This window comes from Accipiter gentilis, chromosome 25, assembly GCF_929443795.1.
Source record: "Accipiter gentilis chromosome 25, bAccGen1.1, whole genome shotgun sequence".
Taxonomy (NCBI): Eukaryota; Metazoa; Chordata; class Aves; order Accipitriformes; family Accipitridae; genus Astur; species Astur gentilis.
In genome coordinates, this window is record NC_064904.1 from 4639430 (window position 1) to 4663306 (window position 23877).

A 23877-nucleotide genomic window follows, 5' to 3' on the forward strand; every position below is an offset into this window, starting at 1 on the left:
CAAGAGAGGCAAAACCGAAGAGGTGCCCCAAGCTTACGTCTTCTGCCATTTAGAGATTCTCACTGGAGTGCAGAGAGCCTTTTTCACAGTAAGGATCCTCTACACATTTGAGGTGAGTAAACTCTCTGGTGAGCGACAAAGCAAAACATTTGCCATTATTTTTCTGAATCATCTATCTTGTGCTAAGCACTTTAAAACCGCTTCTTGCAACAAATCAAGCAAATACCAAGGAACATCCAGTCTAATGGGGAACCTGGAATTCCTTCCAGGCTCCATGTGAGCCCAACATTGTAAATGAGCAGGCACTAGAATACTCCAGCTCATGTCCCCTGAATATGCATTGCAACGAATGGATTTTCTCCAGGCATGCCAGAGAAATTTTGGCAAGTATTTGTCTACTAAACATTTGGCCCTATTACTACTGATATGGCAGTAATATGTTACCAGCCAACTTTTCCTTCAAGGGATGCAAAGTGCATTTTACATACATAAATGTCGCTGTATTACGTACAGGCAGAGTAATCTGGCTTCATCAAGAGCTGGAGTGGAAGGAATAAACACGGAGAAGAAGTGAAGATTTAAGGAAACCTGAAATCTAAGATAACAATACCGTTGGCAAAGAGTATAGCAGCTTCTTTCCTCTAGACCGGCCTCAGGGCATTTAATTTTGGTGTCATTGATCTTTGAGGCCAGCCAGCCACAGGCCCCACATCATAAAAATGTGTTCACAAGCCATCTATTTCCCCCTGGGTTCTTAAACAGGACACAGGAAAGGTTCCATTTAAAAATCATTTTATTATTAACATAATCTTCCCATTTAGCCAAGTGTGGGTCATGTATAAGGAATGTCGGTAAATATTCCATTTGAGGCTTCTTTTTACATATTTCCATTGATAAATAAACTCTGAATTCACATAAAAAAGTTAAACTTAAATAACTAATATATTTTTTGTAACAGGCATACATTGGTAAAATATAAATATTCTTGTACTCAGCCTTTGCTCTAAATAGAGATAACAGTTAGCCACACATCACAGTTATTAACAACTAAACAAGAACTCAACTGATTTTCTGGCCTGGACTAAAATAGAGATGGAAACAGAAAATTCACATTTTGACTTTGGGCCAAAAGAGGTTGAGAGGCAGGAAGAGAACAGTTTTATTAACAGCCTTGTTAAAAATAGTCTGCTCTGCCACTGAATTTTAACTTATTCTACATTTGGTAGTTGATTCCATTATAATTTTATGTAACACTCAAGTATCACTAACAAAATATGGCACATCATCCATGAACAATTATAACGATGTTTTAAAACTACCAGGGCAAAAATGTAGGCGATATGAGTGATTTGGTTCTGGCTAGCCATTTTGTCCTCCCAGTCTAACATTAATATATTGCATCACGTCACTGTTTTGGCCACTTTCCTGCAAAAGACTTTAATTTGTTGCCTGTAGCTCAAGTTTTTCAAACTAACCAGTCACCAGGCAGCCTGATACACTGGGTTTCCCCACCCAGAATTCAGACCAAAATTGGTTGATCAAGATGCCCTCTCAAAGGACTCTGGGAATGATGGTAAAAGGGACCACGGGACTGCTAGCTTCAAGCTCCAGTGCTGTCAGGAAGCATTCGGTTGCCGCATCATCATTGCCTTGAGCCTGCAGCACCTCTCCCAGGCCGTTCCAGACCTCATGGGCCGTGGAGTTCACCTGGACGGCATCTCTGAGAATCTTCTCTGCCAAGCTATAGCGCCCGAGCTGGTGAAGTATCAGAGCCTGCAAGAAAAAAATGGATGAGATTGGCCAGTAGGACCTTCCTGAAGCTCAAATGGTATGTCACAACAGTGAAATAAGCATAGGTAGCTCTTGGATTCAAAGTGTTAGAGACTATGTAATACCTTTTTTTTTAAAAAAAAAAAAAAAAAAAAAAAAAAAAGAAATGACCTGAAGGAGGACTAGAGCAGGCTACTCCACACCAACAAGGAGTCAAGTGGCTTTGGACAGGAAACAAAGGCACTGAAATGCAAAAACTGAGTTGAACAAAAACTCTGCCCAACCACCAAAAATCAATAAGTACCTGAACTTTTGTGGCAAGCCCCCAAGCCTAAAGTCCTACTAAGGTGTGTGCCCTGAAGCGTTCATATCCTGCCTGCGCATCCCAGCACCTATCTTATGTCTTATAATATCTAAGATCATATACATGGCACCATCGGCTCTCACAGAAGGCACTAACAGAACCAAGTTCAGCCCAATGGGCAACAGCCATGGTATTTGATTCAGCATGTAGAATGGGAAGTGTGCCGGGACTAATGTTGCACCAGTAGTTTATGAAGGTCCAGCAAGCAGGTATCTTCCTCAGGAACTTCCTAGACATAGATTCTTTATCTGTCCAAACACACTAGGATATGGGCTGAATGAGGCAGTGGAAATCTCCATCCATCACATTCAGCTATGTTACCATACCAGAATGGCCACGGAATTACCCAGTAAGAGAGCTTTATTCCAGGATTATAATAATCCTAATGACGTTACGCATTTTTACTTTGTGATTCTGTATTGCAAAATGCATACGGACCACAAATCTTTGTTTTCCAGAGAGGTGGCCTGATTACATGCGTATAGATTCCTTGTGACTTCTCCCCTCCCAGCCTCCACTTCTTGGACCGTGATTTTTTATTTCTCTCTGTACATCTATCCTTCAAATCCTTATCAGCCTAAGCGCTGATGATTAGAAAGTACTGAAATTCTGTGCGACCCCTGAATTACCCACCATACGTTTCTGGAATTCTGCCCACCAGGCTGGCTTTTGCATGGGCAGACTGCTAACTCCATCCTACAGAGCAACAGAGCAGACCATGCTCTGAAGAACAGTAAGAGCACCGTATAGTATTGGCAAGTAAGTAAATAAATAAATGCAATGAAGGCTAATTTCTATCAGCCTAGCAGATGTTCTTACATAAAGGTGCTAGAGGGCTTTTCTGGTTTGGATTTTTTTTTGAGCGGTCAAGTGAGTCAGCATTTCCAGAGCAAGTGAACAGTACTTCCAATCCAAAAATCACATAACTCTCAGGGTCAGTGTTTTTTTCCCTGCAGGAAAGTGATTGTCAGTGACTGGCAGGTATCAGAGTGAAACTACAAAAATGGACAGGGACATGGAATATATAAAGGTGGTTTGACTGCATGCACCTAACCTTAGTAAAATTAAAATGTTCTTAATTTTTGAGACAAGATTCTCTAATTAATTTTCAAAAAATATTCCTTTTTTCTGTGCAGATTTGTATATTTTATACTGATTAAACATGTGAGTTCTTTGAATATTGATAATACTTTTTTTCACAAATATGCCAGACTATTTTCCCCACTTGCTACAGATACAAGCTGTTCTTTTCAAGACCAAAGGAAACCAAATTTTGCAGGTATAAGCCTGTTGATAGGACCAGAAACACATTATGTCACATCTGCCCTATTCTGTATGGAAAAAAGTGTAGCTGAGGTTTTCCAGGTGATAGAACTAGAGCGAATACTAGCTGTTTGCCTGCTGTTATACTTTTCTAAATATATAAGCTATTTAGCACTAGTGAAGGAACCGCTCTTGCATGCGTACAAAACATGTACTTCATGTTTTGAGGACACAGTGTTTTTGAGGGAGAGTCCTTCACTGGTGTCTCAGAGGCTGGGATGGTATGAAGACACCTGCCTTGGGTAGCAGCACTGGGGCAATGAGCTTTGCTTCCGAAGAACCAACAGAGAGAAAATTAGACTCGTTTCATGCAGAGCATCAAAAAGACAGTGACATTTGGTCACTACAGCTGAGGGCTGAGCTCAAACAAGCGATCTAGAGAAGGAAGACATAATACCCTCTGGCTCATTAACTCTCTCAGAATGATGGTCAGATGTCATATGTTGTGAGTGTCCGTTTTGTAGATCTCCTTCCCAGATGACTTCATTAAAATTCTGAGGCACAGAACATTTCATTTCCTTGTTTGCAATTCTTGCCTGACTTTGCTCTATTAAGCATTATACTACAGACCACAGGGAGAAGAAGCAGGCATGCCTATCACGCAGCAACATCCTTCAGCGACCTCGCACCATCACCCATCCAAGAAAACTGACCTCCAGTTTATCAGCTGTCCGTATATGCTTGCTCTCTGTACTAAACGCTTCAGGAAAAAAACCCAAAACCCAAACCACTAAAACCAAAAACCCCTAAAAAAACCCCCAGAAAAAAGCCCTCCTCTAAGATTTCCCAGAAATCAATACAAATTATCCTAGTCCTTCACTGCATATTTCCCTTTGCTTCCTAACTGTAAACAAAATCTTGCAGCTACCAGTTCTGGCCTTTACCTATTTAGCAGTAGATGTACAGACAACATTTATCTGCAGAATAATGTTAGGTCTCTTGCTTTATGGCTGGAGATGGGCTTGAACAACACATCAACCCTGCAGAAACATGGAGGGGTACCTAAGTGACATATGGCTTACACCTTCAGACTTGGCATGTTAGTTTAAAACCTAAGCAGAATGCCTTCTCCCTATATCTTCTTTGTAAACAGGCACATGAACTTTAAAAAGGAAAAAAAAAAATATGATAGGGATTTTGGAATCTGAATCAATTAGAAAAACTGCTATATAATAATTTGAGTAAATAATAAGAAATATCAGTAGGAAAACACCCATTCTACAGAAGATGATGAAAACAGTAAGCTCCTAAGGAATTACAGGAATCTAAGGCAATCTATCGGTTCTTTGTACATTTTAAAATGCTGCAGAGGTGTTTAAGAAAACCGTTGGCATCCTGCTAGGTGAAGGCAGGATCTTTCCTACTATTGCCTCTCTCTCACTACGTCTTTTACATGAAAGACCAATACATTTGTGACATTTGCTTCTAACACAGTTCTAAAAGCCTCTAATGTGTGCAGGCTTCTTTATTTTGCAACTCAGTACAAATTTTGTTCATTACTTTTCCCCATGTTTGGTTTGCTGAAAATTCTGGGGGGCTTGGGGGGGTTGTTTTGTTTTTGTGGGTTTTTTTTTTGCAAACCCTAAGTCTGTTAAGGCTTCCAGCTTCTGTCTGTTCAGGATGTCTTTATGCTGTAAACTCTCTAAGCAAATCTTATTTTTCCTTTAGCCAGTTCTACATTGTAGAGGTTGATTTTGTAACTCAAAAAACTCCAAGAGAAAACTCTAATCAGAAATGGCACAGGCAGAAAGTAATGGGAATCTCTGAAGAAACAGAGACTTTTTTTGTGCCATCATCACAAGAAGTGAAAGCAGTACTTCATGTCTCTGATTCGTTGATATTTATACCAGTCACTTTGAATAATAAACAGTACTCAGATTTGCGGAGTTCAGATGCCCTCTGCTCAAGGAAAGGTCAACAGCCCTTTACAGTGCCCAGGCCATCGTCAGGGCTCAGAGCTGGAAGTAACCGGGACCTTTCAATTTCAAGAGCCTACACAAGCTGGCTTTCTAAAAGAGAGTATTACTGTGTGCTGCCTGCGACAGAGAGGTACTGTAGTCACTATAAACAAGGTTCTACACAAGCTTTACATCAGAAAAGAAAAAAAACCCTCTAGGAATTAATAAAAAGGGGGGAAAAGTGCTTCCAACTTCCTTCTCTGCCGCAGGCTATTTTCAAGATCTGCTGATTCTCTCCTTATCCAGTCTGGAGACACAAAGTCTTCCCCCAGTTGGTCCATGATTTTACATGTGTTTCGTCCCTTGATCATCACCCTTACGCTTCTTTTTACATTGTCCCACATACAAAACTGCCCCACCAAAGCATCAGTCCAAGGATTGTTTTTAGAATGCTCAGCCAAACAAGGCCCAACCCCTGACTGAAGGCCCTTGGCACTGTTGTCCAAACAGAAGTAATTTGTTATTTATTACTCAATAACTCCTAGGTACCTACAAAACTACAGCCCAGAGCTATTACAATTACAGCTCAACGGCTATTGAGTCTGAATAGACAGAAATACCTTAACGTACCATCCAACATTTTCATGCCTGTATATTATTACTACTCAATGCTTCTGTTGTAAGAACAACTTTCTCTTGATTCCTTGGTGTCCTGGGTTCAGCTGGGATAGAGTTAATTTTTACAGGAACCTGGGAGGTGGGGGCATAGCCGGGGCAGCTGACCTGGACTAGCCAAGGAGCTATTCCATACCATGGGACATCATAAATGGGGAGCGGGCTGGGGGGTGGGCTCGACTTTCGGTGGGGGGAACTGGCAGAGGGTCGGGTCCCGGGTGGTGAGCAGTTGCACTGTGCATCACTCTTTTTGTATATTCTTTTATTAGTACCGTTGTTGTTGTCACTTCTCTTTTTGTGTTGTCCCAGTAAATTGTCCTTATCTCGACCCTCGAGGTTCCGGTGTTTTGTTTTGTTTTTTCTTTTCTCCTTCCTGATTCTCCTCCCCATCCCACCGGAGGCGGGCGGAGGAGTGAGCGAGCGGCTGCGTGGTCCTTTGTTACCGGCCGGGCTGAAACCACGACACTTGGGTTACCCAAGGTGCAGAGAAGTGTCCAACTAATGAATACAAAGATTAAAAAGCAAAACTATGGTAGGTGTCTAACTTATTTCCAAAAGAAGAAAACCAGTATGACAAAATTAATGGATTCTGAAATCTTCGAATCCATGAGGCCTTTTTTGTTTGTTTGTTTTAAAACAAAGAAACAAACAAACAACAAACCCTACAACATATTCACAGTCTTTTGGACACAGAAAGATGCATACTGGAATTTTAAAATGCATGTAAGTTGGTATGTTTAATCAGCATTCACTTCAACAGGACCTAAATCCTTACTCCACCTAGATAACTTCCAATATGTCATTACATATCTATCTGTATCTTGGATAAACAAGATTCTTTTAAAATTTTATCTATGGTGATGGCACAATAAAACCAGTAATTACAATTAATACCTTCTTCAATAAGGCAGAATTATATTTTTATATATATTGGACATGTCAAAATTATATTTTTGGCATAGTTATTTTTCCCCTTGCAGTTTGACATAGTAAGGTTATTTTTCATTAGCTAAATGTAAGCATTTTTAAAGAGGAAAACATTCAAATTAATTCTAATTGCCAAATGCAGCTTTACACAGTCTCCAAATAAAACCTTCAGTTAGCAAATGCATCATTATTTATTAATAAAATATCATCACTCAGAATCTAAACAACATGACTGTATAAAGCCTTTAATTGCTTAAATAAGCATGTAGCATAGTCTTCACTGCAAAGGTACCTTGTTTTCTGCAAATGGGCTTTCTCTCTTTGCAAATTAACCTGTCATAACAATTAACCTAACAGTCAGTGGAAAAAAAAAACCCCTAGAAAAATAAACACAGGACAGAAATGGGAAACTACTTAATAACTAATTTCTGATATTGAAAACATGATTAAAACTAGCCACTTAGAGGAGTCTAGTGAGGTCACTTTTTTAATTTGCTTTTAGGCAAATGAGAAGCTAACATTCAATTTTTTTCCACAGAACTAACTTTTTAAAAATTAAAGCCATAGTTATCACCCATCATACATCTCACCAAATCAGAGCTTTATCATAAAGTGCTAAACCAAGATTTGCAATAAGTGGGGGGAAAAAAAAAAAAAAAGAAAAAAGTAAAGGTAACACTACAAAATCACTGTAGTTTCTTCAATGTGACTAAAAATTTCTGCTCAAGAGAGTTGGAAGTTTTCTTAAGGTTTAATCATCTGACTACTACTCCACCCCTCCTGGAAAATAAACAGTTCTCAACCTTAACAGAAGCACCACTTGAGATTTTTACCTTTATTCATTTAATATCAAGAGGAACGATTTCATTTTCTCTAAGAAAAAGACTATAGGTGGGAGTTGTTCTCAAAAGCAATGGAATGTATTTCAAAGTGGAAAAAATATAATGGGAGGTTTGGCCATGAGTCCATTTGCACTTTTGCCTTCTTCAGAGAGAATGCTGAACTCTCAGCACTGAACTCTCTTACAACTGCAGAGAAGGAAACTGATAACTGGGAGAAAAGGAGAGCATGAGAAGAAGAAATATGGCCAACCTAACATGCAAAAATGAGTCAGAGACACTCACCATGTTTAAGAATCACAGCCTGTTGACCTGCAAAAGACTCAACTACGGAGATTTGAGTTCTACTAGATAAGATATTAATTTTTTTCCTGGTATTACATGACTTGTTTGCTAAAGAGCTGCTAAATTTATATGATGCAGACCTTATTTAGCTAGAAAATACCCCTCGGAGCTAAAAGTTTTCCTTGCAAAAACAACAGCTCTAACAAAACATTATAAGCATATGAAAATAAAAAATGGACTGATTTTGCTTTTAATTATGAGAACAGGGAGACAGAAGAACAGTGGAAATACTACTTGCCTGGTTCACTGATGACCTGCTGAAGCCCAATAAGCTAGCAGCTGCAAATCATATAATCGGATATAGAGCTATACAGGTGTGGGCAATAATGATTTTTTTTAAAGTTACAATAAAAGGCCTAAAGAACTCACTACAGCTAACTCCCCAGTAATTTTCCCAGTTCACTATTTTATTTTTTTTTAAACAAGTCCCAGCCTGCCTAAGAGAGAATCAACTCTAACTGTGGTATGCAGAAAGACATGATAGAAACAGCCCATCTTATCAAAACAACTTGAAAATAAAGGATTATGACCATAAGCAGTTACAAAACTTAATATGCAATGTATGCATTGCAAATCCATATGCACTGTAATTTTAGCATCACAAAATTGCCCCTTGTTACATGCTGCTTTTTCAGCCTATTTTGCATGTGTTAAGGTGGCTGCTATTTTCAAACAAATCTATCAAACCTGAAGGTTTACCAGAGACTTGACAGTGTTATGCTATAATAATGAAACAGAAGAAGTGTTAGTGAGGCAAAATGAGAAGAATTTGTCATCATATCTGGAAAACTAAGTAAAATTCTGCAGCTGATATTTCCCCATTCTCCGTGATAAAAATACACATTTTAAATGTATTCTATAATCAATATTTTACACTTATGTAGAGTGAAATAGCACATTATTTATATACTATGCTCTCCTATTTTCCTTTTAGCTGATGAATTTGTGCTGAAACATGTCCATCAAATGGAAGTATGACTTTGCACAAGGAATCATTTATTAACTCCTTCTTTTGAAGGCATATATCAAGAACAGTTGCATGTTTAGTCATTGTAAGTAACTATTTTCTGCAAGTGTGAAAAAATTGTAACATGGTGCATCAGTTTGAAATAAGCCATTCCATCAGAAAAATGATGAATAAACACAGTCTATGTCTGCAATGACAAACACAGATGTATTTTAATGCAGGGATTTTGAAGGGTGTTGATATTATAAGTTTTAAAAACAACTGGATTGACTACCACCACTTACAAGTAAAGATAATTTTCCATAAAATAAATAAATATATAATATTTTTGAATTGGAAGAGAAACTGCAATTTATATGTAATTAGTTTCCAAAATGCAGAATACAAAACTACTTATTTTGTTTTCTCTAATAATGCAATTCTTTTGAATAAAAAGTGTGTTTCTTCAAATATGCTCAAAATAAAACTTCCTAGCAGCTCAGTATGGATTTTTTTATTTTTTTTAAATGAGGACAATCAGCTAATAATACTAAAGCTGATCGCTCACTAAACCAAACCAAAGCAACCGATGAACAAATACAAACCCGCGCCTGCAGCCCACATTTTTGTTCATTGCCTATCCCAAAACAGTGCCTGTTCCAGGCGGCCATCCCTGCCTTGTCCCCCCTCTTGCCTTCCTCGATCCCCTGCACACCCAGAAAATGAGCTGTGCGCTCTGTGTCCCCGCTGAAGCAAGCTCCCAACCCCAGTTTGTTATTTCTTTACCCTTCCCCCAAGGCTAACATACCCCCTAAGGTATCCAATTGCTTCCCCTGCTGCAAAACACTCGTTGCTAGGAGAAAACCTACTGCTTGGCAACAGATTTTTAAAACAACAACTTTGGCTTTGTTACTCACTGAACTTTACATTGCCAGCATGAAATAACGAACGTGCGTGGTTGTTAGTGCATCTGTGTATTTATAACCCCCTTGAAAATGACTGACCCCTTCCAACAGGGATGTGCTTGCCTTTTAGTTCGTTACTCCTCACTGCCGATAATGCAGAAAGGTTCAAACCTGAAGTTTGGCTTTTAAAATCGCTGATCATGAGCTTCCATCTCGGTGGAAGGCTTTAGGGGACCTCCTTTCCTGTTAAGACAGCAACGATCTGGCAACAGTCTGCTGTAATTTTGATTTACACTTTATGTGAATGTCCTGTCAGCTTATAAAAACGTAGCATGACTGTCACGCTATATTGCAAGAACTAATTTGACTATAGCAAGCACATTGGAAACAAATAAAACACCTTCCTGATACAGCGAAACACCTAGTGACTTCAGAAATCATCTAACTTTTTATCTCCATCTGAAAATTATACTGAGGGTCTTTTTCCATACGCTGTATCCACAAACACAGTAAAACCATGACAATTCTCTCTTCAGAAGTCAGATGGCTACAGCTCTGGCAAGTACTGCATCATCACTGGCATCAGGGAATAATTAAGTACAACCTTAGTCCTCAGGTTGTGGCCAGTCCTGAATTTGGAGTACTTGTCATCTGGTGCAAACATTTTACATTTCCTCCCAGCTGTGACACCATGAGGGGACACTGAGGTGCAGGTGATTCATCTCTCGATCGCCTCCCTCCATCTGGAAGCTCAGCCGCACTGCATCTTCTCTCCTCTCCCTCCCAGCCCTGAAACCACATCAGTGTCTTCTCACCTTTCCCACAAACGAGAAAAGAGGATTTCACAGATGTATAGCATCCATACATCCATACATATAACATACACCCGCCAGTGTGTTTTTCAAATGGGCCCATAGTAATTTCCTTAATTCTGTTTATTCTCGTATGTTGTCATTCATACACTCACCCCTTTTCCCCTATGTAGACATTTTACAGATACAAGTGCATGATCTAATTACAATATACTCACTATTGGAATCCTAGCATTTTATCCATCTGATCTGTGGCTGTATTTCAACATTGCCTGGTTTCAAAAGCAAGGCTAGGTTTACTACTGCATCATTGTGCTACCTACAGTGACTCCCAGGTACTGTTTGTTACTGATGCCATTATTTTCCTGGTTTTGAGTCAAAGGGTCAGAATTAGAGAAAATTCTATCTCTGTTATTCAAGACTTAGGACTAACATAAAACTGCTTTCAATATCCAAAAGAGACCCCCCACCCCCCAATCCCCCCAAAATGATACAAGTGCAGAACAGGCTGGAGAAACAGAAAACCTCAGACTAAGATTCTTGAAATGAGGAGCCTCAAAGTCTGCCCACTGAGTCAATATTCAAGCATTTGAGGAAAAGCTGGATTTTTCACAAGAACTGAGGATACTGGGAATTCAGTGTCCTTACTCCACTACCTAAAGACTAGATTTCAATTTAGTACATCCGAAGGCTCCTGGTTTTGAAAGCTTGTGCTCCCTGCAAAATTATCATAATGCCAAGGATTTGATGTTCTTCTGTCCATCAGTCACCCACTCAGAATTAAAGAATAAATAATAAGAAATAGCAAGCAATGGCTTTTCAAGAAGCTGTTTTTCATTAATGACAGCTTTTCTATAAAATCACAATGAACATACTGGTGGCATGTGACTTCTGGAAGTACTAATTAGAAAAATTGATCAAATGTTCTAATGAAGAAATCAATCTGAATTCAGGAGAATAGCTTGTGTATCAAAGAAAAATCAGAGTTGCAGATACAGTACTAGGTTCTGTAGTTAAAATTTAAAATTAACAGAAGTGTCAGAGTTGAAATCAAGGACTTTGGAGATCTTTAGCTAGATTGTCACTATATTGAAAGCTAGTATTTGTAGTCCATACTTGTACCCAACTCACTACTATAGAAACTAACACTTGTCTGAACTTTCGAGACTACGGAAAAGGAATCGGAAGTGAATGATACTCTTCCGAAGTACCTTTTCTGCATTTATGCATGTGTATTTCTCTCAAATATTCTGACAAATGTCATGTTAAATATTCAGTCAGAACTACAGTATAAAAGATGACCAGTCCTTTCATTACTAAAATAAAACAGAATTCAAAGATTAAAGCACATTATTCATATTTTTATTCCTTTTGCCCTTTACTAAAAAGACCTTTGCATATAGAAGTATGTACATACATATGTTATAACTATGGCTACTGTAGTGTTATGACACCACAGCAGCACATACTACACTGGCTTTGCAGTAACCTTTAAGAAAAAGAGGTTATTTTAATATAGCATTAATAATTTTTTTTTTTTTTTTTTTTTAATAGCATTCCCAGGAAACAGATCATTTCCTCCCCACAAAGCAGATGTGAACTGCCATCTGCTCCTCAGGCTCAACGCACTACAATGGGAAAAGCAATCTTCACGGCAGTTTGCAAAAACCTTCCGGTAAGAGAGGGAATGCACCTCCTTTCTCCGCTCCAGATTCTTAGATGAAGGGCAGAAGTTGTAGGTAGACTGCTAACCTGTCAGTCTGACAGGACAACTGCCAGCAGATTCATCTTTAAGGGAAGGCTATTTTCAGTGTGAAGGGAAGGCATACACCCTCCCATCTGTGCACCATCAGGCTGAGATCAGAAGAGCCAAACCGTAACCATTTGCTTAGAAAGGGCTTTTAGCACTTTCAGAAAAATAAAACAAAATACTTCTTTATATGCCAACTTACCTTTCACAAACCTGGAGAAGTTGAATATACTGAAAACCAAGGAAAAAACCTTTGGACAATTAAAGAGAGAAACCCAAACAGCAGTATTTTGGAAAAAACCCCCATTAAAAATAATTTTTGAAAAAGCTAAAAACAACATTAATGTACCTCAACGAATCAGCTTTTGCTAACACTGATCTGGAATCAAATAGATAAACATAACTGAAGTATCACGTACCTTTTACAATTCAACTCCATATATGAAGCCCATCAGGTTTTCTCACAACTATCTTTTTGTGGATCATTGGTTTTTTTTTACTTAAAACTTGCCAAAAATAAGGTATTTTCAGTTTACTTAACATCAGATCAGAAGAGCCGTCTTAGGTCACTGATTTTGCTCCCCTGTTGTTACAGACAACCTTAGCACAGGATTTCTTGTTCCACAGCATTTAGACTGTAAGTGCTAAGAACACTCTTCAAATCACCTTTCCAAATTTTTCCCGAGCCAGTTTATTTTCATTTGTTCCAGTGCCAATGTCACCTACCCTTATTTTGATTATGCATACTCCTCGCATGTTTACAAGGAGCATATATTATTATTAAAGTTTCCTACTCCTCCCAGAAGATGCTCCATAGACTTTCCAGTGCTCCTTTTCAGTCACCTCAGAGCTCACTGTGTATAAGGACAACACTGATGCAAAGCTACAGGCCAGTTTTGTCATCCAGCCACTTTACTTGGGATTACAAGAGAATCACAGGGCCAGCCTGGGACAAAACTCCAAGTGAAACCTATGCTTTAGTTTACACTGAGGTACGCTTGCCCTGTTGGCCAGCCTCAACTAACTGGTTTTACTGGCCATGGCAGTCTCCATATTTTGGGGATATGAAGCAACCAGTGGAGCATGAACACCACCACCTTCCATAAGGGAAGGAGAAATCTGTAGGCTTACAAAATTAAAGGTGAGACTATACTGTTGACAAGACGATGACATTGATAACCAGGACAACATGATGTCTTGCGTTGGCCTTGACCAACTCATGAACAGCAAAGGTGTAGCTCTTGTAGAACAATGGACACGTAGCTCAGATTAACTAGTACCCCAGCTCTTTGTCCTCCCCAGTCATTTCCATACTCAGTCTTGCTCTTGCATTTTATATTTGTGAAAGTCATCGTATTTCTTTTTCTGATGAACATCACATTCCTGCTAAAGATTGAGGCAAAACACGAGTGTAATGCAGTTATGGACTTTTTATAAATGGTTATCCATCAGTGCACTGATTGACACAGCATGTTAAATCATATGCTGTGTTTGGTTTATGACTCTTGAAACCCATTTTCCAAATTGTATAATAAATTAGTGCACAAGGTTGGAATCTGCAAAGAAAGTCTAATTCCAAATGCCGTTTCTCCCTCAGTCCTTTCCTTCGGTTTACTATTGCCAGCTGACAGGCAGCTGAAATGGATCTGAATCCTGCTTCCCAGAGTGTCAGAATCTTGTCCATTTGAGTCACTTTTCTAGTTCACTGGAGCACAGTTGGCAGGAAGAACACAAGAATGGCAGAAAAGGCACTCCCACACAAAGCTAGGATTTGATCAGAATAAGCAAACTGAGAAGTTAATGCTGAGTGAAGAGCTGAAATGCAGAGTGGCAGCTTCCACTTTGAAGGATAAGAACTACAGCAACAGTGTGGGTTTGGTGGGGAAGGTGGGAATTCTGGAACTTAAAGCAGCCGTTGAGTGTGGGGTGAGATACAAACATTTCCTACCAGCTATTGTGTTAAACATCCATGGATTTTATCTCCAGCAAAAATAACCAGATATAAATGTTACATTATATCGAATGTAATGCACATAGCAGAAAGACTTCCGCCAATCTCAGGAAGCTCAGGGTTTGATTCTGCAGCAAATGAGATGACTTTGGAGGCCCAGGCTAAAGCAACACCATTTATTTTCAACAGAGATCACCAGCTGCTCACACTATCATATCACAATTTTAAAGGAAATTAAGTTTGATGCATCAATTACTTTAATAGATCTGACAACATTTCATACTGTTTTAGACTTTGTATCAGGAACAGTTATTTCTGGCAACTGTAACCTACCAACTTCTGGCTACGCATTCAATTAACATGACAAAGCATCATCACAGACTGCATTTGTGTCATAGCATTTCATAGCCCTCTGGTAAGTCTTTGGGTCTGTGACCCTCATAATACCATCTGTTCCAATGCCATTGTGGCTATCACTTTTTCAAATGGTCATAATTTAAAAAACAGACAGAATCCAAGAGAAGCTATTGTCAGCTGTCAGGACAAACTGTAACAAGGACCATGAAAAAAATGGAAATTGAAATGGCTCTGCAGCTGACAGAGGTTTGCTTGCTTGTCTTTTGAATATTTCTAACTACCTGACAACATCTGCCTTAATTTATTACTTGCCCCCATTTAGAAAATAAAGTTTTTGTTGTTGTTTTTTTTAAATGGGAGAATATACTTTTAAAACTATGCCTTTATTTTAAATTACTTAAAGGCAAAAGCAGTCCTCTCTTTTACTAGGTCGGATCACCTCTGATAGAAGGCAAGTATTTTTCCAAAGTGCTACCTAACACAACCTTTCTCTGTGTAGATTTAGAGGTCTGAAACCATTTTCACACTGTGTATTGTACAGAAGAAATTTTGAATCTGCATGATTTTTATTTTTATTTCCATAGCTGTTTATTGATAAGGTCTTAATAACACTCACAATTCTCTATTTTGTCTAAATATGTTATGCTATCAAGCCAGATAGCTAACTAACCTAATGTAACAGAATACATTATGTTATGTTCTGGAATAATTTTAAAAAGTTAACTTTTAACAGCTATCTCCATGAGCACTGACAGTAATAAAGCTTAGTTAGGTTTTCTAATGACTGTGTCTTATATCCCTGCAGCAGACAATTTACAAACACTCACTCTTGTGTGTACTTGCTGATATCTAATAAAAATTTGAAATCATGGAACAGCCTCAGCAGTCTTTCCTCCTGCCTCTATTTTTGTAATACTTGCACAAGCCTAGTTTTATTTTTTTTGGACATCATTCCCTCTTCTGTCCAGATGAAACTGGCTAGAGAATCTAAAAGTTATGAAGGCAAAGCTGACAAACACACACACAAACAATAATGATTTAGTAAGCCTGATTTCCTAAGGATATGAGTCTTAAACAGCAAGTTCAATGTGTGTGATATAAACTGTGTATTGGTAATGGCTGAGGGAGATTGAACACACTGAGCTGCAACAAATCATTTCACCAGCACCACTGATTAAAAAGACTAATCAATGAATTACAACCCAGAAAAAAATTGAATTCAAAAGTTAACTTCAGTTACATGCATAAAAGAAACATTCATAACTTCACTTATGAAGTTTAGTTCCTGGGATAAGAGGGAAGCATTAAAAACTTTGGAATTTTTCAAAGTATTTCGAAAAAAACCTGAAAGAATCAGATGTATGCAACCTAATGGACCCACTAAACCATGCTATATTGCTCAAGTGTTTTGGGTAGTGTCTTTCCTCGCAGTGCTTAGCTTTTAAGGGTGTGAACAATGTTCGTGTTTTCATATTTCTGCCAAGTAAGTGCTTTGCTAATGAATTGCTTTGCTTTGTTCATCTGAGCAGTACTTAGAGACTGAAGATTTCTTCCAGGTCAAATGCTCTATGTGAAGATATGTGGCTCTTGAGTATGAGCACTCCATTTTAACATCTCCATGTTTTGTTAATACTTCTTTTCCCTTCAGCTCTATGCTGGTTCTTAAGAAAGAAAAACTGTTTCTAAAAGCAACTTTAAATTCAATGTAAGGGCTATTTCTTGAAAGCCAGCTTCCGTGAAGCCCTACAACAGCATCTGTTATAATGCAGGATTTCTCAGATTTGTGAAAAAAAGCCACACATGTAGAAACTACATGTGTAGTTTCATGTTTTAGGTCAGAGATTCGCAGAAAGAAGCTGTAATGCATTGTTATGTACAGAGCTTTTTTAGTTTCCCCAGACTCTCATAAGTGCATCTTAGTACAAAACTATATTCAACCTTAACATCTGAACAATAATAAATATTTACAACCATTCTGACAAACATCAAGGTACTAAACTGCCCTCTGTTGTATACCTCCCACGAATCACAGAGTAGGAGCACAGAGTCATGGTTTGCCATGTCTTGCCAAACTGATCTCCTTCCCCAGAGGATATTACCCCTCTTCAGGAAAAAGCTGGCCTGAGAAGTCTACTCAAAACTATGTTTATTGCATATAATGGTAATTACATGAGCACACAAACAATGCAATGGCAAAAGGAAATTTATGACATTAGTTCTCCAAATCTGACTGACGCTACATATGAGTAAATATGCAGGAGTTATATATGTGCTCACCAATTCATGTTGGTGGCTATAATATCCTCCTACTTCCCCCAAGGACATAAACCAAGACATAGTTCTTTTTTGTCTTGTCTGATTTGTAGGACAGAAGGATACAACAAAGCATAGACCTGAACAGAACATCTGAGAAAAACTAATGACCCATTATAATGAAAGCAGCAATCCTTTTTCCTTCAGATCTCTATATCCACAGACTTCATATTTAGTGCTGGATTGAAGTTAGCTTTTCTTGAATTTTGAACTTTCTACCGAGTAATAACACAAGATAAGAAACAAAGATCTATGGAAATACTTTACCTTTATTACCTATAAAAGTACATTACTGTAAAACAGTGCTAAGTTTAACTGAGCTCTCAAAACCAGATCAAAAAAGGAATCACAGAAACAAAAGTACTGCTGCCACAGATAACTTCCAAAACAGTCTGCTATCCAAACAGCCATCTCCTTCACCAACCATCTCAGCTGCAATGACTTGGGAAATACTACATTCATTGAGCAAATCCAAGACAACATTGACAAAATCTTCCAGAAAGGAAGATAGTTGGAGGCAAGAGAGATGTAAGTAAACGAACTGATATATTATTTTAAAGTATTGAAAGTTCTGCAGTGAATTTGAGACAAGGGCCTCATTTTACTTGGCTGAGCTGAAATGGCTATCAAGGAGCTGCCACATACCCCGTCATTTAAACTGCATGCAAAGGCAGTAACTATCAAAAAGATAATTTTCACTGATAAAAGATAGAGCTGTTTTAATCATCTACCTTTTAATAGGAGGTCCATCAGTGACAATACTCAATTTAAATATCATACGGGAAAATCCTCCCAAAGTCTGCCAATCATTTGCAAGTCAAAACCCACAAGACACCCTGCAGGTTTCCTTCAGCAGGTGGTGGGAATATTGATGCTGCTGCCCTAACAAGATTGACTGATGCATTGGAGATCCCTATGGGGCAAATTATTTTCTTCAGAGTGCAAAGGCACTGGAAAGAATAAGCACAGGAATTAAATGTGAGTCCCATGAATGTGGTGCTCAGAATGAGAAATCAGGAGGCTTGTATTGCCTTTAAAGATATGTAAGTCACAGCATCTATGCCTCAGTTTCTCCATGTCTTGACTGGGAATAAATAATACATACTTCAGGGCACAATGTATTTGAAATTTAACATGTTGATCACTCAAAGTTGTTATGAAAACAAATACTATAGCTTTTATAAATATGTAGACTTTTGATTTAGAAAAAAGAGTGAAAGATAATTCAGTCACTGTCTTACTATCTGCCATACTAAGTGTCTTGGTTGCCATACTATCTGCAGCTGCTTAACTTAGCCAGTGACTTTTTATTCCTCTAAACTTGCTCAGATGCCTAAATGTTCATGCTCATGAATATAAAGAGCTAAAACTAAAAATGCAGCTATAAGACCAAATATCAAATACTGAATTCAAGATTTAAATCAGCTATTGGTTCAACACTGTAAAAATTCATAGTGTGGAGGTAAAAAAAAGACTATAACTAATGGTATTTTTTTCAAATGCCAAGAGCTATTTGCAAAGTCAGTGTTTTAACAAAATGTACCGACTAGATTCGTACATATGTGATTAACTGTTGAAACTAAAAAGCTCCTACCTTTTTTTCTCTCTATAAAGTCCATGCATGTTAATATCAGAATTAAAAAGGTGCAGATCAACATTGCCCTGCTGATTGAAAAAGTGACAAAAGCCCAAAACAGCTTTCTGTTTTCAAGTTTAGCATAACTAAGTCTCACTCACGATGTATTTTTCCACTCATATCAGTTTAGCCAAGTAGCTTACCATGATAGAAGTGGCATTAAAAGCACTAACAACTCTAAATCTGCATTCGCTGTTTCATGTAGAGTGAACTTGGATTAAACAAATGGTAGGCATGTTTACTTGCAGATGGCAAAGTACTGGAAAAAAGTCTAGTTTTAGAAAACATTGATCCTTGTGCTTTTACACATAGATAAATGACTCAAGCAAATAAACTGTACAACATAGCCTCTGGTATAGTTGTACCCAGGTTAAACATGGTCAGCGTGCTACGGCTTCAGTGAGCCTGCAGTATTGACCCGACTTATAAATCACTACCCAATTAAGTCAACACAAATTGTTTCACAATGCCAAATGTACAGCATCAACACCAGTTTACCAAGACGCTGGCTCATAACTTCGGTGTTGATGTTAATATTACATCACATCATAGCAACAGCATGAAAAGATCCTTTATGCTCAGCAGAAAATCAGATTAAAAAGGCATCCAGACTTTCAAAGCAAAAGTAAAGGAATTTTCTTTTCCAAGCCAATGTAAAACCAAAACCAGAGAGATCCAGATAATCAAGTTGCGAGAACTGGATTATCTCCATCCTAGAAAAAGACAGAAAAGAAAAATAAAAGAAATCAAAGACTAGCTAGCAAGTTAATAGTGGAAGCATTTTTACTACCAAAAAGTAGTATACTGTTTGTATTACAGAAAGAAAATCATTATTTCAGTTTTCTTAAATTACATTCAAGGCCTTAGAACAAATGTTGAAGAAAGGAATGGTTAGCAGTATGGTAATAGGGAAAAGTAGAATAAAACATAGTATGTGTTTATCACTGGTGAATGTCCTGGTTTCAGCTGGGATAGAGCTAACTGTCTTCCTAGTAGCTGGCACAGTGCTATGTTTTGGGTTCAGTATGCGAAGAATGTTGATAACACACTGATGTTTTCAGTTGTTGCTCAGTAGTGTTTAGACTAAGTCGAGGATTTTTCAGCTTCTCATGCCCAGCCAGCGAGAAGGCTGGAGGGGCACAAGAAGCTGGAAGGAGACGCAGCCAGGGCAGCTGACCCAAAGTGGCCAAGGGGCTATTCCATACCATGGGACATCACACCTAGCAAATAAATCGGGGGGCAGTTGGCTGGGGTGGGGTGGATAGCCTGGCACTAACCTTAAAGGTTAATTCTTTAACTCCAACTAAAACCAGTTAGCTACCAGAAAACACAGTATGTTTAAAGAAAACTAATCTTGGAGAAATTATATTATGCTCTTCATACATAGTAAGTTGGTTGAATCCTTCCAAAGTGCAAGGTTCAACTCATCTTTAAACTGTAGACTCATGAGCAGGGGAAGGACTGCTAAGTAGAGTACTGGCTAGCAAGGAAATAAACCTTCAGTAAATGGAAAAGAGATCTTCAAATAAAATTTAAAGTGAGATGAGTTGGAGAGATAAAGAGACATAAAAAGACTTCCCAGACTGGGGATTTGCAGAAAAATCTCTGTACCAGAGTAGACAACTTATCTGAGGAATGCAGCTGTTTGACATAACCCTGGCAAAAGCATGCATTAAAATAATTTCCTGAGGGACAGTTGCTTCCAGATCTCCAGTTTTGCATTAAGGTAGGCCACTTTCTGCTTGATGAGGATAAGATAAAGCACAATTTTTAGGAGCAAGTTGTTTATAATTCCTAGTCAGAAAAAAAGGGATCGTAATTGATGAGGTAACTTCTGGTCCTCTCAAGAGCAGTATGTTGTCTCAGGAAATGGCTTATGCCAGAGCAAGTCAAGCCCCCCATGACAGAAGCAAAGCAAAAAGCAAAAGGTAATTTCATCAGTGCACCAGAAATGCACCTTAGAACTGCAAGACATTTATAGCAGAATACATGCACTGATAACCCCTGCGCAATTTTATAATACGTTATTATAATAGAGACTGCTAAAGAGCTAGGTCTCAGATGCTTGGCTACAGCGCTGCAAGTTTCTCACACGTATTTACTAACAACCACAACTAAACCACATAGAATGGTTTGTCCCATGCAGATTGCTGTTGATATATATTATATACATATAAATATATATATTTTTATATGTATAAAAATATATTTAGTTCTATTTCACCAGCATGCAAAGTTATGCAGCACAAAAAAAAAAAAAAAAAGAAAAAAAAAAGACAACACATGTAGATGACTTCATTTCTCGGATATTTTCCTGTAGTTAATGAGTTCTCACCTACAGAATTCTACAACAGAACCTTTCTCAGGAAAAGGAAAATAAACCCCCTTTCATTTGTTTAAGGTTGAGGGTGGCTGCTCTCTCCAGCCTTTTTCACATTCTTTATATTTACCCCAAAATAAATCCTTAAAAACATTTCTTTATTAATTATATGAAATTCAATTATAAATTATTAGATGCCAGATGCTGCATACAAGCAAAAGCCCTTAGAGACTACAGGAAAGACAGTCATGCATACCAGGTGCCACATAGCTTTGATTGCTTTGTAAGTTCTTAGCTCCAGCTATAAAATAATACTTTAACAAATTCAATGAGCACAAAAATGCCCAGGGAAGCAAAATAATCATAATTAGCCCAATGCATACTTCAGCAGAATGACCTAATTTAAAAAAGTGTTTTGCAAAGCAATTCTCATATTGAAAGGCAATTACACAGAGCAAAATAAAAATTGTATTTTTGAGATCCATGCAAAAAAGCACCAGCAAGTATCCATGAAAAGGGATGTAAGACACTACAGAGGATAGTAGGGAATAGCAGACATTTTCAATTTCTTCTGGGCCTTCTCTTGTTTCCATTCTATTCTTTTTTAAAACAAGAACAACTTAAATATCAAGAGCAACTATTAGCACTGACACAAGGCCTCCTGGCCATACCCTGAATTACTGGGACTAAGACTACTGACATTTTCATTCTGTTACATTAGTGTTGCTTGTTAGTATTTTTCCACTAGTAAAAATCTGTACGTTTTTTTGCCCTCCATCCTTCTTTAGGTGGCCAGTTACCCAGCAAAAGGCATGGAGGAAAAGGCAAAGAGTACTTTGGATATCAACAAAACCCAAGTGACAACACTTAAAGTAGTCAGCCCTTTAGAGGGTAAAATGCATAAGGAGATGGAAAGACTCTGGAAAGACTTTAATAGGAATTACCCTTTCTAACACCTACAAAAAAAGCCTGAAAAACTAATTTTTCATTATGCTGTGATCAGATGCTTTTACTAGCTTGCTGTTCTGTTCATCATCTCTATTCAGTACTATGAAACAAGGAGATAATTTCCATGTAAAAAACTGTAGAGAGTCATAAATATTTTGTGTTCTCTAAATAGTATTAGACACATGTTTGTCTATAGAAGACTCAATGCAGATCATTAAGGTATACTTGAACCTCCCATGAGAAAACCATCAAGAGAGACAGACACCCAAAAGCTTGATTTGTGAAGATCCCAACTGAGGCTTTTCAGTTGCATTGTTTTGTCACTGACACTTTTGGATGGACATTCCCCAACCACATTGCATAAGCAGGCTGCATAAGGAGCAAGACTGGAAATATTTTGGAATTGAGTGGCCATTCTTGCAGTTGCATTGTATCTGCATGCTTTTAAAAAAAAAAAAAAATCATTAAAAAGCTCAAGTATTAAAAACCCCAGCCAAATCAAGCATATAAAAATATCAGACTGGCAACAATCAAAAATGCATCATTATTATCTATCACAGAATGGGCCATTTTATGGAACTGCGGGGTACTGCAATGCCTGCAAGACAATGACCAGTTGATAATAACTAGGTTGGATGACACATGATTTGGCAGCACCTCACGTTTGCAGTGCAAAGACGATAAGGTCTATCCAAAATATTAAGGCAGGTCTGCAGCAGAGAATATATGTATACATATATATTATACATGCATGTATCCAAGATGAGTGAGTACAGTTGAGAAAGATACTAAGCTTTTGCACCTCCCTTCCATCGTTGCTATGGGTAATGTACCATGGAAATGAGGGAAGAAAGAACAAAATCTGTGCTTTCTAGATTTTTATCACTGGTAAAAATTAGGAAATTCTTGCATAATAGGAAGACTGTAACAAGATTTTGTCCACAAACAAGTGTTCATATCATGTTGTCTAACAGAATCGTTACCTCCATCTACAAAGCTTGTCTTGTTTGCATTCCTAGAATCACAGGATGGCTGAGGTAGGAAGGGACCTCTGGGGATTGTCTACATCCAAACTTGAAGTTTAGTGTAGAGTCATCTAGGGTGGGTTGCCAAGGGCTGTATCCTGTCAGTTTTTTTAATATCTCCAAGGATGTGAGACTCCACAAATTCTCTGGGCAAGTTGATGTATCTTATATGTGTATCTGAAATACTATTACCATTATGCAAACGGTATGTAATTGTACTGTTGTTCCCCAGCTCTTTGCCTGTCAACTAATTACCTGAAACGGACAGTGTAGGGCAGGGAATCCCTCCTCATATGCTTTGTTATGATGTCTAGGAAAACCAAAGCCCTGATCCGGACCGGGCCATTCTGATCTTTGGATTTTATTCCTGGAACTTGAAATGATACTTGCTACCTACCGAATTGTGATATTTAATCGGCACTTGCTGTATGTGAAACGAATTGATAATAGCTCAGTTTTGATAACAGAATCCAGTTCAAAGACTTTATGCTATAAAACATGAATCGAAGCTTGAGATGAACACTACCTGTATTCTGAAAATGGAAAACAAAGATTCTTAAAATCTTCCAAGCAAAGAGAAGAAACTTTGGGGTAATACTGCACACTGTAGACTGACCTGCTGCAACAGCAAATTGTGATGAATTATCTGATGGGTGGAGTTTTATCAGTTCCACACAATACAATAAAAACACTGGAATGATTCGTGACCTGCCAAATAAAGAGGAGTAACTCTAGCCAAAGCATCCCTTCCTTCTGCCAGCATCTACCACTAA

General features: G+C 38.1%; 1 protein-coding gene across 4 annotated transcripts in view; it reads right to left on the bottom strand.

Annotated features, from left to right (window-relative positions):
* Positions 1-775: 775 nt before the first annotated feature.
* Positions 776-23877, bottom strand: part of TTC7B (tetratricopeptide repeat domain 7B) — a 141264-nt gene continuing 118162 nt past the window's right edge. For all 4 annotated transcript variants that reach the window (XM_049828873.1, XM_049828876.1, XM_049828872.1 and 1 more), the window contains one exon: positions 776-1773. In XM_049828873.1, the coding sequence (XP_049684830.1) occupies positions 1552-1773 (222 nt within the window). In that variant the 3' untranslated portion in view covers positions 776-1551. The remainder of the gene's footprint in view (positions 1774-23877) is intronic.